The 15,020-nt window shown below is 44.6% G+C and overlaps 3 protein-coding genes across 6 annotated transcripts; all 3 read right to left on the bottom strand.

Annotated features, from left to right (window-relative positions):
- Positions 1–81: 81 nt before the first annotated feature.
- On the bottom strand, positions 82–7,873 carry tdrd7a (tudor domain containing 7 a). Of its 3 annotated transcripts, none has more exons than XM_011613064.2 (20): positions 7,760–7,873; positions 6,644–6,869; positions 6,440–6,561; positions 6,252–6,289; positions 5,054–5,094; positions 4,716–4,886; positions 3,926–4,585; positions 3,627–3,817; positions 3,365–3,557; positions 3,122–3,233; positions 2,838–3,046; positions 2,578–2,712; positions 2,172–2,255; positions 1,942–2,076; positions 1,745–1,855; positions 1,329–1,506; positions 1,125–1,252; positions 849–1,042; positions 614–774; positions 82–550 (listed from the first exon to the last, which is right to left on the bottom strand). In XM_011613064.2, the coding sequence occupies exons 2-20, from the start codon at positions 6,845–6,847 to the stop codon at positions 336–338; spliced, it is 3,282 nt and encodes a 1,093-aa protein (XP_011611366.2). In that variant the 5' UTR covers positions 6,848–6,869; positions 7,760–7,873; the 3' UTR covers positions 82–335. The 3 variants fall into 3 exon arrangements, 2 of the variants coding, with proteins under 2 accessions (XP_011611366.2, XP_029707201.1); XM_029851341.1 differs by having other exon boundaries at positions 1,341–1,506; XR_003891676.1 differs by lacking the exon at positions 82–550 and having other exon boundaries at positions 632–774; positions 849–979; positions 1,043–1,252.
- A 635-nt stretch (positions 7,874–8,508) lies between these two features.
- Positions 8,509–13,747, bottom strand: stra6l (STRA6-like). Of its 2 annotated transcripts, XM_003972580.3 has the most exons (18): positions 13,589–13,740; positions 13,406–13,478; positions 13,152–13,252; positions 12,939–13,069; positions 12,736–12,856; positions 12,534–12,579; positions 12,293–12,418; positions 12,123–12,196; positions 11,846–11,954; positions 11,574–11,727; positions 11,407–11,482; positions 11,261–11,342; positions 11,094–11,142; positions 10,793–10,910; positions 10,551–10,670; positions 10,238–10,401; positions 9,902–10,045; positions 8,509–9,823 (listed from the first exon to the last, which is right to left on the bottom strand). In XM_003972580.3, exons 1-18 carry the CDS (start codon positions 13,615–13,617, stop codon positions 9,585–9,587), a joined length of 1,956 nt encoding a protein of 651 aa, XP_003972629.2. In that variant the 5' UTR covers positions 13,618–13,740; the 3' UTR covers positions 8,509–9,584. The 2 variants fall into 2 exon arrangements, with proteins under 2 accessions (XP_003972629.2, XP_029707256.1); XM_029851396.1 differs by lacking the exons at positions 8,509–9,823; positions 9,902–10,045 and having other exon boundaries at positions 10,260–10,401; positions 10,551–10,630; positions 13,589–13,747.
- A 268-nt stretch (positions 13,748–14,015) lies between these two features.
- spink4 (serine peptidase inhibitor, Kazal type 4) lies at positions 14,016–14,883 on the bottom strand. Its single transcript, XM_003972516.3, has 4 exons — positions 14,748–14,883; positions 14,518–14,546; positions 14,308–14,420; positions 14,016–14,150 (listed from the first exon to the last, which is right to left on the bottom strand). Exons 1-4 carry the CDS (start codon positions 14,797–14,799, stop codon positions 14,105–14,107), a joined length of 240 nt encoding a protein of 79 aa, XP_003972565.1. The 5' UTR covers positions 14,800–14,883; the 3' UTR covers positions 14,016–14,104.
- Between the last annotated feature and the right edge of the window lie 137 nt (positions 14,884–15,020).

The raw sequence follows: 15,020 nt of genomic DNA, 5'->3' as shown, positions 1-15,020 counted from the left end.
AAACTATTTGAGGCAGGAGAGATTTAAGCGTCCAGGGAAGTTCTATAATTCTTCTCAAACAAGAGTCACACATTGACTGTATTGGCTAAAACAACCTTTTTAATAGAGGATCAACATTCAAACAATGAACAAATGCAACAAATGAAAATATTTTCTGAAAAATGAAGCCACTAACTGTGAGGCTGATATAGAAGAAATATAAATGTATGAGCGAGAGGCCACTCAGCTAATGAATAGATACAAATAAAAATGTGTCATCCCCTCAAAAATGAATTTGAGCTGCGAACTGTGACGTCTGAAAATTAAGTGAGCAGATAAACCTGACAGGAGCTCCATCAGGCTCTGGACGGCTCAGCACTGATGTCTGCCATGAGGCTGTGAATCCAAATGTCCTTGTCCTCCAGAGAAGTGTCCACCAGGTAAACTGACAGCCTGCAGTTCCACAGGTAACCTTTCACATCTGACAAACTCTCCACCTTTGCCACCAGTGGTCGATGCTCAACGTGCTTCCTGAACAACATCGATGCTTCGTGTGACCACTGGGTCACACCTGTGGGAGGAAGTTTGGGAGTGAACAGACTGCTGAAAGTTGCTGGGATAAAACCTCTCATACCTGCCAGCTGTGCAACCACTGCCTGGAAGGGGAGCTGTCTGAACTCCATGATCAGGGGCTGGAACACACTGCTGTGGACTACTTTAGTTTTACCGTAGTCCAGCTCATAGATCCGCACGGACTCGCCGTCGGGAATCTCCTTCACCTGCACCCGGTACCATCTAGATAAAGGAAGACAGGTAAACTCTGACGTGTCACCAAAGAGTGGAAGGACTTCAGACTCATCATCACCTACTTTTTGCCCACTTTTGCAGCGTACACCTCTCCTTTCTGGACACAAACGGTGCAGCCATCTTTCCACTTCCGGATATAATAAAGGAACATGTCTCCCATCAGGATCGTCAGTTTATGCATATCCAACCAGGGCTGCAGCACAAAGTGACCAGGGTGATCTGCCAAGGTCACAAACACATCCATGTACTGACCAACCTGAGAGAGGAGAGGTGGGGAGGTGAGGTGAGGGGAGGGATCCTTCAGGCCAAACTAGCAGGTGTATGAAGACCACACACACCTGAGGGAGCTCCACAGGGGGAGGCAGTGGAAGAGTTAGTGTCTCAGGTGCCACGGTGACCTTCAGACATGAGGACATGTCTGCTCCACAAAGAGGTTCATTTCTAACACTCACAGTTGGGTTTAAGGCTGGACAATGAAGCACAAAGGTGTCAACCAATGTTCTCACACAAGTCATTTGGCATCTGTCTTTTACAGTATTAACCTTTGTCCTCACTCAGGCTCAGGCTGACAAATGCGTTCTTCGGTGTTCTGGTTTGGCTCCATGGTTCCGACTGGGCCAGCCGACGGTTGATGCTCTTGTCCAGCTCCAGACCTTCAGCACCGATGAAGAGGTACATGTAGACGACAAAGTCCTCTTTCTGCTGCTCCAATTCCAAGATCTGAAATGATGATCAGAAATAATAGTAAAAAAGTTAAAATACATATAATTGATGCAACTCGTAGGCTTCATTTGTCTGTATGACAGAAGCTCTCAAGACGACCCATCAAATAAAGTAAGGCGAGTCTATCTAAAGCAGCAACATATCAGAATTATCATTATGCGTGTGAGGTCACACAATGACAGTGAAGTTCCATCTGTGGATGGGTCAATACAAACTATCCATTCCAAACTGTTACCATTATTTTACAGTCTTCAGCCCCCAGGACAGCCTCCTGCACCAACAGGACAGCCTCTGGACTCCAGCGTCCCTCTGGAACTTTGAGTTCAGCCAGTCGACATTTGGTAATCTGAATCAACAGCGCAGCATCGTACAGAGTTACACATGTAAACAAAGTCATGGAGCCATAAAAGCACTAAGAGGGAATCAGCTGACCTGTGGTGGGATGACGGTGAAGCCTGGGAGTAAAGCGGGGGGGAACTCTCTGAGCTCTGTCACGTCTACAGTCATTGGAAGGCCCGAGTCAATGAAGAGGATCTCTACTACCTTGCTGTCATACGTGACTGTGATCTAAACACCAAGAGACATTTTCACATGAACGTGTGCTGCATCAGAACAATCTCAATCTTATCAGGTCAACGACACAACAGCGACTCCCCCCTCACCTCCACTCTGGACCACTTTCCTTTGTACTGGGCTAAACAAACTTTGCCACTGAAGGGTCTGGACACCGCAAATGTGGACGGCACCTGGACATCAAGAATTCACCAGAGTGCACCATAGTCAAAGAGCAAACATTCCAGAGACATAAAAGGACATATGTTAAGTCATATTATACAAATAAGAAGGTAAATTTAAGTGGAAATTGGCAGGCAATCGATCAACTATGAACCTCTAATAATTTACCCAACATTTATTAAATTGAACTTTGCCGTCACTAATGATCAAGGTTGGCTGTTTTTCACCAGGAAACTCACACGCAGAATGCCAAATGTTTGGAAGGAACACAAGAAATGATGCCTATTTTTAACATTGATTAACAAAAGGTGAATTTATAGCATACGTCCCTACCTGGGAGCTAAAGATGGCTTCCGTTTCCTCCAGGAGTTTGCAGAGTCTTGCTCTTCCTCTCGAAGGCAGCTGGCAGTAGATAATTCCCTCGGGATCCACGTTAGTGACACACACATCCTGATAGGTTGCCTTCACCTGCAGACATTTAGATCATGAAAGGTGGAGGACGGGAGGGGATCATGGTTATTATGAGACTAACACACTTGGGATCAAACCCCACAAGACTGGAATCAGTTTAGAAAATAGGCAACGCTACTCACAATCAGGGGGTTGTTCATGTTTCGGTCCTGCAGAGCCTTCAGGCATGTGGAGTTGATGTTGATATCATCATCTTGGGATGTGTCGTATAACACTACCAGAGGGGGTTGATTTTCCTGACGTGGCTCTATTGTTTCCATCAGAAGGATCTTTCCAACCAACTTGTTTAGAGAGGAGAGCACCAACGGATGGGAACAGAATGCTTGTAGGCCTGGCAGGAGAGGACATTTGGTGTTCTTTGTGTGCTTATTTTACCCTAAAAAGGAATTTATTGATCTGTTGATACCTGCAAGTCGAACACATGTTGCCTGAAAAGGCAGAGACAAGAAATCCCGATGGAGCTGCAGCACGTTAAGCCGAGTGGTTTCTACAAAAAATCCATAGTCCAAATAGTACACCTAGAAATCAGAAAGAGATTAAATAAAAGCTTAATTTTCTGCTGCTAGGCTTGAACATTCGGCAGCTATATGACATCTGCCCCTAACCCCCCCCACGTCCTGGCACAGACGTTCAACCAGATAAACATCACCTTGACTTTATCTGGTGAAATGAGCTCTATGACCTGAGCTCGAGTCACTTCCTCTCCATCCTCCTCCCTGACTGCTACCAGCTGACCCACAACAGGTTTAGAGAGAGGCTTCTGGACAGAGCTTTGGTTGTAAAAGGAGCACATGGTCTCTTCCATGGCCTCTTGGGCGTTGGAGTAGTTCTCCCCTACAAACCTAAAGAGGGGGAACATTTTAGGTGACATAATGTAATAGGAGAGCCTTGGAACATCGTATGCACCTCACCTTATAGTAACAGCATTGCTGCTGTTCACGTCAGTAATCAGCACAGAGGAGTACTGCACCGAGGGACCAACCAAACAGGGAGGCATCACAGGACCCCACACCTTCACACCAGAAGGTAGCTTCTGTTCTTTACACTGCTTGTCTTCATCATCTGGGGCTTCTGTAACTGTTAGGCTGGAGTAAAGGATTGCCTGAATGCACAAAAGTGCATCGGGCACAATGTTTAAAAGAGTAGCTGTTCACAAGTCCGGGAGGCTTTAGCTGAGTGAGTTTTAGCTGTTACCACCTTGTTAGCTTACCTTTGTCTTGTCATGTGCTAACGGGTATTCCACTCTGCAGATATCCAGGAGGAGAGACAAGTTGTCCAAAATCTGCTCAGGGAACGGCACCTTGTAAGTGTCCATATAGAGTTTGGGTAAAGCAGAGGCCCATACGCCCTGACCACACTGGCACAGAATTTCCTTTACGCGCACAAAGACCTTTGATGGAACAACAGAAGATTCGGAGGGAGGACGGGGAGTCGAACTGGAGGGAGTGGAAAAACCCTCCTTGGAGGAGGTTAGAGTTTCTGGACATGTTTGACCGTTGGAACCGTGTTGAGTGGCTGGAGACAACAAGGCAAGGGCTGGGCGCTGGAAACTTTGATGTCTAAGAGTTTTGGGTAAATTCTGTCTGACTTGAACTCCAACGCTGTCCCCGTTTATGAGATGAACAGACTTGGTCAGGTGGGGAGGAGCAGTGGAGCTGTGAGATGAAGGGGGGTTATGGCTTGACCCTGCAGGAGCAGTGGAATGAGTGGATGCTACAGAAGTTCGCTTCGGTGCTGATGGATGTGATGTTACTGGGGAGGGAGCGGTGCTTAATGTGGTGGGTGGCGTCACAGGTCGCAGGGAAGGTTTAGGGGGCAGAGGGGGGTAGATGAGACGGTCAGACTGGCGCGCGATGGAAGGTTTCTCAATCTGCAAAGGTCACAAAAAGCAGAAAAGAGAACTTTCAAAGCTAAACAAATGAGTGCTAAATCTGGAGAACCACATGAATGTTGCATTTATAGCTTGACCAGATTATGAGCAAGCCCAGTGGGTAACTTACGATACAGATGTCTGTCCACTTCGCCATGTCAATCAGTGCATGAGGGTGCAGATTCTCTCTGAACATGTCACGATAGAACACTGAGAGTTTGGACATCCACAATCCACTGCAGTATTTCTCCAGCAGTTTAGACATTCTCCTCCGTACCAGCTCCACATTATAGGAACCAGACTGTATAGAACAATTTCATAACATCATCAGTACAGAGATATTCTTTATGTCCATGATAACAACATATGTTCATTTATTGACACACTTCAGGGAAATATTAAATTGGGATAGTGCATATACATTGATGTGTCCACCTATACATTCTGAAATAAACAAGGGTACCAAACCTCATAGTTGTTATTTATCCAGACTTCTTGTGGGGGCTTTTCTAAAAGAAAATAAGAGGTTAAATTACAAATGCTGAAATTGGTACCGTATTTTTCGGACTACAGGGAACACTTAAAATGTTGTCAAAAATTGACTGTGCGCCTCAAAATCCGGTGCGGCTTGTGTATGGATTAATTATGTTTGTGCTTATTGACGTCAGACCAATTTTAAAACCTGTCAAAATGTTTTAATGCGACTTTGGTAAAAAAAAAATGAATAAATCAAGTGTGGGTGTGTCATACTTCGCTGTAGTTCTCGGTCGCCAGGCTAATGGACAGAAACTACCACCCACGGTCATTTTCAAGAGCCAGACTTTGCCAAAAGGAAAGTTTCCAGCCGTCTTTTTCCACAAATCTCCGTCCTGACTGATCTGCGACTCCATGCGCACCCACCTCACTGATACTGTCAAAATTCAAATGAAGAAAACTAATTCGGAGCTTGCCGTAATTCCAGGTGGGTTGACAAAGAACTCCAACCGCTGGATATTGGTGTCGACAGGTCGTTCAAAGGTACTGAATCGAGATCTGCGTGGGAACATCGGATGAAAGAAGGCGAACACACATTCACCAAGACAGCGCCGGGCGAGTTACGCCACCATCTGCCAGTGGACCGTGGATGCCTGGGCTAAAATATCAGTCTCAAGTGTCGTCCGAGCTTTCACGAAGGCTGGAATAATCCCCGAACAGCTGATTAACAGCAACGAGTCTGACTCGGATAATGACGTCCCCGATGCTGAAATCGCCCAGCTGTTAAACTCAAGACAGTGAAAACTTTGATGGATTTGTTGAAGAGGAGTGAGCTGAAAAGTGGGTGTGTTGTTTTGTGTTTTTGTTTTAGTCTGCTTAATGCGCATTATAAACTGGTGCGGCTAATGTATGGGGGGAAAAAAAAACCCTTCAGAACCATTTTTTGGCAGTGCGCCTTATGGTCCGGAAAATACAGTACATTTTATATGCAACATGTTGGTTTATCAGGTAATTATACGCAGTATTAGTTTGGTTTTGGTAATATTGTCCAATCTTTTCAGTTTAGTGGATTTTCACAATGAGATTTTCCTTGAATATCCAATAATACAGGGGCGGGTGAACAAGGATGACGCTGAGGATCCGTTTCAGTCATTTATTTTTGACCTGCACTATCCAAAATGGTGCCACATACCTCTCAGCTTCTGTCCATTCGCATAAGTCATCACCTTCCTGTTGACAACATGGCAGCATTAAAAGACTAAAGATGTTCAAACAACATTTATACAACGGAACTGCAACGTCAATGAGCAAACATCCTCCTAAACAACTGTTCAATAAATGAGTTAAGCACTCTTAAAGCTTCCCCGTGTGTGTACTCACCTCACAGGCTTATTGTAATGTTTCATAATTTTGGGGCGACCAGATTTCTTGGAGCTCTTCTGCTTGGCTACCAGCTCAGCAATGTGGGATGTCTCTTGACACACTACAGCAAAGCATTTCAACTACAGAACAGATTTAGATCATAAACGAATGTTTCTGAGCACATTAGTTGACACACAAATAAATAACTGCATCGAGCCTTACCTGCCCCATGTCGTACCCGAGGCGGACGACGGAGGGGATGCTCCGGAGGTAGTCTTCAATGTTAGAGTACCCCAGCCTCTTTAGGGGGATGCTCTCCCCACACAGCGAGTGGTAATCGGACTGGATGCTGCTCACAGGCACGCCTTCCTTACTGGATTGCAACACAGCCCGCAGCAACTTTTCAATGGACTCGTTGTCCACCATTGTGGTATTTTCCTACCGAGGTCTGAAGACGGCAAATGGATTTACTGGTGATTAAACACATTCCAGGAAACAGTAATGCAGAATCCATTCAGAGATGATGGGAGCTACTAAGGTTCCAGACCATGGAATTGACAATTTGTGATTTAAACCGTGTGATTGGGCCAGTTTAACCATCCCATTACTGGTAATTAATCAACACATGTTCTCTCTTGCTGCTGGTCTAAATACTTCAGCAGCATTTGTGTCAATAAGCGGCACATTTAACTCGGAAGCATTTTTCACCTAAAATGTTATGTTTTATTTTTTTAAATCAAACACATTCCTATAAGAACTAAAATCGGAGAAAAATGCGGCATTATCACCAATGAGGTCAGTTAGCCAATGAAGAGTTCAAAATGCCAAATTTCACAAGAACATCGCTTTTGCCATCGGAAAAACACGCTTTAAATCGTGATTTAAAGTTGATTTCTTAAGCCACACAAGTGGACTTTAAAGAACCAAAGAATTTTACACTAAAGTGACAAGATGGCGTCACCGGAAAGCGTGAAAGTCCTGGGATCGATACCCGCAGGACTCAAAGTCGGCTTGTGGCGCCAAGGAGTCTTTCGGGTGTTTTAGTTTGATAGTTTTAACATCGGTATGTTTAGTTTTCTTATGTATGTGCGATTCCGCCTGAAACCAGAACCTGTTTGGGATGTATGGTTCCGTTAACCTAAACCGAAGCGTTAATTGGTTAGCCAAACCTCGGGAACAGCGATTCGAATGATGGGGCTGGTTCACACCCAACACGGGAAAATAGCACTTAATTAAACAATTAAATGAACTGTGAAACTGCAATAAAACTGATTAAATGTATACACTACTTAGTATGTCATAGCTAAATAAAGAAGGGAAAAAACAATCTTAACTTACTTTGCTCACTACGATGCCCTGAACGTTCAAGTAGTTCTTCTTCGTGGGTTTAAGGCCTTCCTAATTGAGACAAGCGGGGCCAGGAAATGTAGAAACGGCGCCACCTGCTGGATGCCCATCAATGTGACCGGTGTACATTTTAGTCAGTTTCCTGGATATAAAAATGGAAATGTAAATAAAACAATAATTATTTCCCCAAAACCTGAGTCAAATGTCGCCCTTTACGATGGATGTATTGACAACAGCTATATTTTCTTACTGGAGTTAAAGACTTTTTCTAATTTGTGCAATTTCTTGAAGTACGTTTCTACAATTTAAAATCAATGCACACTTTTAGATGTCAGAATGACAGTTCCAGTTGTCAGCTAAACTTCTAATATATGCTGATGTAAAAGCTTTGCTCTACGCAAGTATTTCTTTAGACTTCAATCACCTTAATCTTAATAGGTATGTGAGTAATTATGTACATTCATGACTTGTTTTGGCTAGAAGTAACACCTTTGGATATTTGGTGAGATTTTTAAAAATCTTTAACCATCGTCACACTGCAAACATTCATACACTGGCTGCACTTGCTAAAACAGTCAATGCCTTTTTAATAAAAAGTCAACATCATTACTTTTTTCAGGCAACATTTTAGTTTGAATCATGTGAAATCAATCCACAGCAACGCATGTATCAATCGTGCAACAATCATAACACAACCTATGTCAAGAGTAAAGTGGTGGGGAAAAAACAGTTTGATTTAGCTTTGTCGTTAATACAATTTAGTTTTATTGAACCAAAATACTTTCAATTATAATATTTTCAATTTAAATATCTGAAGTCAGATCAAATCCTTTTTATAAACTGCCCTGAAAGTCTTTAAGGCTGATATAGAAGAAAAAAAATGTATGAGTGAGAGGGTTCCTTCAGGCCAAACTAGCAGGTGTATGAAGACCACACACACACCTGAGGGAGCTCCACAGGGGGAGGCAGTGGAAGAGTTAGTGTCTCAGGTGTCACGGTGACCTTTGCTGGAAATTTTGATGTCTAAGAGTTGTGTGTAAATTCTGTCTGACTTGAACTCCAATGCTGTCACCGTTTATGAGATGAACAGACTTGGTCAGGTGGGGAGGAGCAGAGATGAAGGGGGGTTATGGCTTGACCCTGCAGGAGCAGTGGAATGAGTGGATGCTAAACAGGTTTGCATTGGTGATGATGGAAATCTTAACTTAAAAATCCCTTTTTTTTTTAACCAAAACCAACGATAATTCTGAAATTTGCTTTTACGTTAACCTTAAGATTTGATTGACTAGCAAAATCACGGAACTTTAATGTAAATTGGCTCATTTAAAACATGAATAACCCACGAAAGACCGTAGAAAACCAGTACATCCTACTTTAAATGTAACAGTACATTATTAAAACAAACAAAAACAAACTTCTTTTGCTAACCATGCTGCAGTTTATTCGGGTTCTAAAGTTCTTCTTCGTTGTTTTAAGGCCTCCCTAATTGGGTCCCGAAAGTGCAACAACAGCGCCCCCTCTTGGAGAAAAATGTGCTCTTGGCTCTTATTGTACTCAAGTCTCGTGAAAACAACGCAACGATTACTGATGTGTCTCCCGCTGCTTTAAATGCATTAGCTCTGGTATAAAGAACATTTCTAGATTGGATAGATTCCTATAACTTCTCGAAGCTGTTGTCCCACCACAAAATAAGATTAATGCTCCCTTTATGGCAGAATGTCAGTTGAACCGTAACACCGTTGGTTTTACACCGTTGGTCAACTAAATTGAAAATAAAACAAAAGCAAGAGAGAGAGCAGAATCAATTAAATATTTTTTAGTCTTCTGCTGGTATGGCTTCGGCCTCTGGGTTGGACTGTGGTGTTGCCTTGTTGCACTGTGCTTGTGATGTCATGGCCCAGGCCTGCAACACCGTGTCTGACCGGGGGAGCGTTGGCTTCTGTTCTGAGAGGGCTGACGATAGGTGGTGCTTTCGGAGCAGAATCAATTGTGGGTTCTTCACCAAAGTGTAAAACAACATCCAGCGCCTCCTGGCCAGGCTATTCACAGTGGGTTCTGACAAAGAGAAAAAGTGCCAAAGTTGAAAATATCCAACAGAAAAAGGTAAAGTTTGATGAAGAAGTCAGTGTGTACCTGACGGTGGGTTGTTGAATGTGGAATATGAAGACACTGTGTGTCCGCCCGGTGTGTTGGAGACCAGTAAGTGGCAGAAACACACCATGACTGGATTGTTATGGTAGTGGTCTGCAAAGATCATCCCAATCCATGTGCTGTAGCCTGGAATATGTGGGAGAAAAAACAAACATGAACTGGCTCTGCTACGACTGGAATATTGGGACGAACACAGGCTCACGCTGACGTCACAACCAGAAACACAAACCAATCCTCCCATTTTAACAATTTTCTCACCGCGGTTTTCTTCTACATTTGATTGTGCATTTTACTCCACACAGATGAACTTTAGCTCACCGGCATCCATGGCTTCATACCCTCTCTGCATAATGGTCCGGTCGATGCGCGACACCAGCCACGTGCCCATCACAATACTGCACAGCAGCCTCACAATGCAGTTGCTGATACCCATCGCGACATTGTAGAAGAAGAAGAAATAATTGAAGCAATGGAAGGCTTTTCTGGGAAGGAGAAGGAGGAAAAAGTATTAAATGGCATCTCTAGCTTCCCTTTGAAACATAATCACTTGGTGTTAAGCAGCTGACATATGGATCTTGTTATTTATTAGATTTGCACCACATCTTTACAGTCGGGACTAAACTGTGTGCACCTGTTGTTCAGAGCCAAAGGTTTTTGTTTATCAGTAGGAGACAGCTTGTCCTGGAGGAAGAAGAGCTGAACCAGCACAACCTGGAGAATGACCAAGCCAATCACGAGACCAATGGCCAGGCTGACACACACACACACACACACACACACACACACACACACACACACACACACACACATAGAGCCATATTTATATAGATATAACATACACGGTGGAATATAACAATACATATAAGGCCTTACAGTATTGTTCCCAGCTGGGCGAGCATGCTCAGTACTTGACCATGCATTATTGGTAGTATAAAAGTGTAAACGATAAACAGAGCAAACGCAAAGTGGACAAAATGGACAATGAGGTAGCCTAAAGGGAAAACAGAAGAAATGTCAAACATGGCGCATTCTCATATGTCTATGAATCATTTTCTTCATAGGAAATTTGCATCGTGGTGCCAGAACTGATGGAGGGGTCGTGATCAAAAGGATGGAAAACAGTGGAACTGGGTTCTCGGACACTGGTGTGGCAGTCAGAAGTGTGACACCTTACCCCACAATGTAAAAGCTATTTGCCATCCGGAGTATCTTGTAATTGAAGACTGTGGAATTGAAAAAAAAGAGAAAACAGCAACGTTTTGCATTGAAAAGTCTGTTCTTGAGCTTCCACGTGGTGGTGAGTTGTCAAGAAGACACAGAAAAGGCAGAAGATCAACTTACGACACTAGTGGCAGAAACTGGAGTTTGAAACTTCTCGGGAAGAAAGCCCTTCTGCCCCTTCCACAATCTCTTCATGTGTTTCCTGTAACAGCACTTAATTAAAGAGCTTCCTCCTTAAACTAAATCTAAACCCTCATGTATTTCACCTGTAACATGCCAACACATGGAAAGTGTAGGCTACTGAGTTGAGGCTTGCAAAGATGGTGGTAGCTAGCCAAGATTCTGAAAATAAGCAGACGTAAACTTTACATCTATCTTTACGCAGGCGTTGATTAAGTTTAGATCCATTTCCCAGGGAAACAGAGCCACTCACTCTGAGCCACGTCGATGAATTCCTCCAGATTTGGTATTAGGGCCCCAAGCGCTTCAGTTTGGTTGCAGGCGGTCACTAGTTGCTTCAGCGTATCCTTGTAATGTTTGACCTGATCGAACACCCTGTTGCTGAGGCTGTAGTCCGCCAGGGTCAACTGCACAATTCGAGAAAAGGACACGTTCTGACCCGCAGCAAAAGCACACTTGTGGTTTTTGTTTCTACATATCAATAGGTTATATGATCAAAGGTTTGGGCCAGATGTCTTATTTTACTGTATATAGGCCAATAAGGGATATTATGGCAGTTCCAATGATCCTGTTTGGGAATTTGAAGTTTGGATCCCATTCGTAAACTCGTCTCTGGAACCAGGTGAGTGGCTTCCTGCGACACAGGGAGGAAATAGGTGCATAAATTCGCCGTCCACATGCAGTACGTGGTCCTCGCAGCCTTCAGGTTCCCTCTGACCTTTGCCCTTGGCCATGTCAATTTGTGTACTTGATGCTGTCCCATCTCAATGTGGTGTGAGAGGAGCGGTAAAGAGTATCCTACCTGCACACAGGTGTTTTCCTCAGCAGGTCCCGGACATGCTGCATCTTGTGCTGCTCCATCAACTCCTCCGGCTCCTGCAGCAGAGTGACCCACCAAGGGATCCTCGTTAAGCAAGCTCCCTCATCGTTCCCCCAGTGAACGAATGTGACATGTGGGCACTTTCTGCTGACCTCTGCTTCCAGCTGCAGGCGTATTCGTATGTCTTTAATCAGTATGTAGATAAATCGTCCTAGGAGGAAGACCAGGGAGAGGATGCTGGGCCACTGGACAATCACCTTCTGGTGTTTACCTAGCACCTTAAATAGGATAACAGGCAAACACACACACACACACACACACACACACACATACACTCAGCATTCTTTAGGGGTCAACAAAATGATTATTAAATATTGATGAATACCCTCTTACCTTCCCACTGGGACAGGTGAATGTGTCCCAGACTGTAATAATAATCCTACAATCAGGGAGACACATACATGCACACGGTCATTTAAAGTCAAACTTACTTTTAAGACAAGATTTTATTTACTATTGTGGCTGAAGGGTGAATTCCTCCAACAAAAACAGATTATTAGCGGTTGTTAACCATGGATATTCCCTGACTGTTTACCAGGGCAGCGAGTACAGGATTCCCAACACTGCCCCGACTGTCCTGAAAGGCGTGGACAAACAGGCAAAGAAGGGGAGAAAGACGACCCCGACCTCTAACGCTCCGACCAGATAGAGTATTGCTAGAGTCAGTGTAAAAGAAACACCATTAAAAGCAGGGAGTGACCACAGAGCCGCGGTGGTGGTGGTGATGCGGGGGCGTACCTCTGGCCCAGGGTGGGACAGGGAAGGGGAGGTAAGACTCAGAGAAGAGCAGCAGGACGCTGGAGGACACGGCACCAAAGGCAAAGCCATACGACCAGCGATTGCTCAGGCTGCTCATGGTGTCTAAAGGCCTGCGGCAACAATCAAATAGGACATATCAGTGATTCATTCAACAGCATGAGTAGATGGGATCTGCGTAGGTGGGTTTCTTACACCACAACAGCAAATCTGCCCCCCAGGAAGGGCAGTCTGTTGTCTAGGGCTAGTCTCTTGACTCTCTTCTGGAGGAATGATAGAACCCCTGTGATCAAAACCTGGAAGAATGAAACAAATAAATAAAATCACCCACGACGCATGTGTGCGGATCAAGAGCTCACAATTGGTGAGCAGACGCAGTTAAAATGTGTCATTTCAGCTCAGCGGATTGTTGATTTCAGCGTTTGGAACCGGAGAACTGAACCGCTCACTGCGGGCATGAGAGAAAAGTGCAGGAAGAGTTCCATGGAGACTCCATTCCGGCAGTCCTGAACTTCGGACCACCTGGAGAGGCAACCAGAGGTGAAATGGTCAGAGCGATGCTTCACTGCAGCGGGTTTTACTCCTGACACGTCGTTACATCTGCAGTATTCAGAGCACTATCGTGTACTTACGAATGCTCCTCTTGGTTTGTAATCACCATTGATATCTCAGGTCAGAACGTTGCCTCTGCTCTGTCGCGAAGAAAGAGGAAGTGAAAGGATTGATGACACCACGGCTGTGTTTCCTGGTTGCAATCATGTGACTGACCTTTGACCTCTCAATTCATTGATGTATTCTCTCTCTCTCTCTCTCTCTCACTCACACACACACACACACACACACACACACACACACACACACACTCACACACACACACACACACACAGACACACACACACACACACACACACACACAGGTGAATATTGTTGGGAAATGAGTGTAAATATTTGACTTTCACCGGAGATAACTGCCCGAACATTCACCTCCTGCCTTCACATTCTGGACAGATATTTCCAGATTACTTCACTATTCAGAGAAACAAGGAAAACATCAGAAGGTTTTTGTACTGCTGAATTAAATTTATTGAACGGCTGGATAAACAGATCTCCATTGGTCAGCTGGGGAGTGATGTCATCGCCGTTGTCCCTCAGCAACTCTCCTCCTTGACGATCAGAATGTCCGTCTTGGATTGACTGTATAAAAACACATCAGTTATCAGGTTTTTTTTCTTTTCTCAAATCAAATCATCTGCTATTTTTCTTGTTGTTCCCCCTCCCCCTCCCCAAGCTGAGCGGATCCCGTCAGGGACGTGGTAAAGGTGTGAGAAGAGGAGCAGCTGTGTGTACTCACTAGCTCTGCACACACAGGGTACACTCGTTGGCATAGGTGTTTCCGTCGCTGCCGCAGACCGGAGCAAGGTTGAGAGGGCAGGCCAGGATCGGCTCCGTGTCAGGGCAGTGAGGCTTCAGAAGGAAACAACACAAACCCCACAGCAATTGGCTACATTCTCCCAGAAGTCAACACTTCAAATGAATAGTTCTAATAGACACAAACACACACCTTTCTCAAGATTCCAGACTTTTCAGGATCTGTAAAGAAAGCCCATGTCTTATAAAACAATAGTGATCCTTTGATGATGATACAGGTAAACCGTGAGTGCCCCTTACACACACGTTTACTCCAATGAGTCGCTTTCCCTGCGCAGCATCACAACTCTGCCCACGGCGCCTTACTCGATGTTGCCAAATCAACCCAGCGAATCCCCCCGTTGTTGAACGCAGCATGTTTACCTGCAGTTACGCAGATGAGGAGAAGTCCCAGAATAACAGCCCTTCCAGTCATGATGATGGTGGATGAATAACTCAAGAGGGGCAGATACCAGGGTGCTTTTACTGACTGTGCGATTGTGCACACGCCCCCAACCACACCCTGCCACACATGCACACACACACACACACACACACACACACATGCATGGTCTAGAAATTTATAGCAAAGTGTGACGCACACAATGCAGATGCATCCTTTGTTAGCTCCACGCTTCCATTTGACAAGCGCACATT

This window comes from Takifugu rubripes, chromosome 17, assembly GCF_901000725.2.
Source record: "Takifugu rubripes chromosome 17, fTakRub1.2, whole genome shotgun sequence".
Lineage (NCBI taxonomy): Eukaryota > Metazoa > Chordata > Actinopteri > Tetraodontiformes > Tetraodontidae > Takifugu > Takifugu rubripes.
The sequence above is the reverse complement of the archived record's forward strand: the minus strand, read 5'-3'. Positions and strand labels throughout refer to the sequence as shown.

Bases quoted from the DNA above. Each gene is read 5' to 3' on its own strand.
- tdrd7a (XM_011613064.2), bottom strand. From the start codon at position 6,847: ATGGTGGACAACGAGTCCATTGAAAAGTTGCTGCGGGCTGTGTTGCAA. The intron at 3,558-3,626 runs GTGAGGTGCATA...CCCCCTCTTTAG, and splicing joins AGCAATGCTGTTACTATAAG to GTTTGTAGGGGAGAACTACT. The intron at 2,077-2,171 runs GTGAGGGGGGAG...CTTGGTGTTTAG, and splicing joins GAAAGTGGTCCAGAGTGGAG to ATCACAGTCACGTATGACAG.
- spink4 (XM_003972516.3), bottom strand. From the start codon at position 14,799: ATGACTGGAAGGGCTGTTATTCTGGGACTTCTCCTCATCTGCGTAACT. The intron at 14,547-14,747 runs GTAAACATGCTG...CTTTCTTTACAG, and splicing joins CCTCATCTGCGTAACTGCAG to ATCCTGAAAAGTCTGGAATC. The intron at 14,151-14,307 runs GTGAGTACACAC...GTTTTTATACAG, and splicing joins ACCCTGTGTGTGCAGAGCTA to TCAATCCAAGACGGACATTC.
- stra6l (XM_003972580.3), bottom strand. From the start codon at position 13,617: ATGGTGATTACAAACCAAGAGGAGCATTC. The intron at 11,143-11,260 runs GTAAGTTGATCT...TCAATTCCACAG, and splicing joins CAGTTTCTGCCACTAGTGTC to TCTTCAATTACAAGATACTC. The intron at 10,402-10,550 runs GTGCACACAGTT...TCTCCTTCCCAG, and splicing joins CCTTTGGCTCTGAACAACAG to AAAAGCCTTCCATTGCTTCA.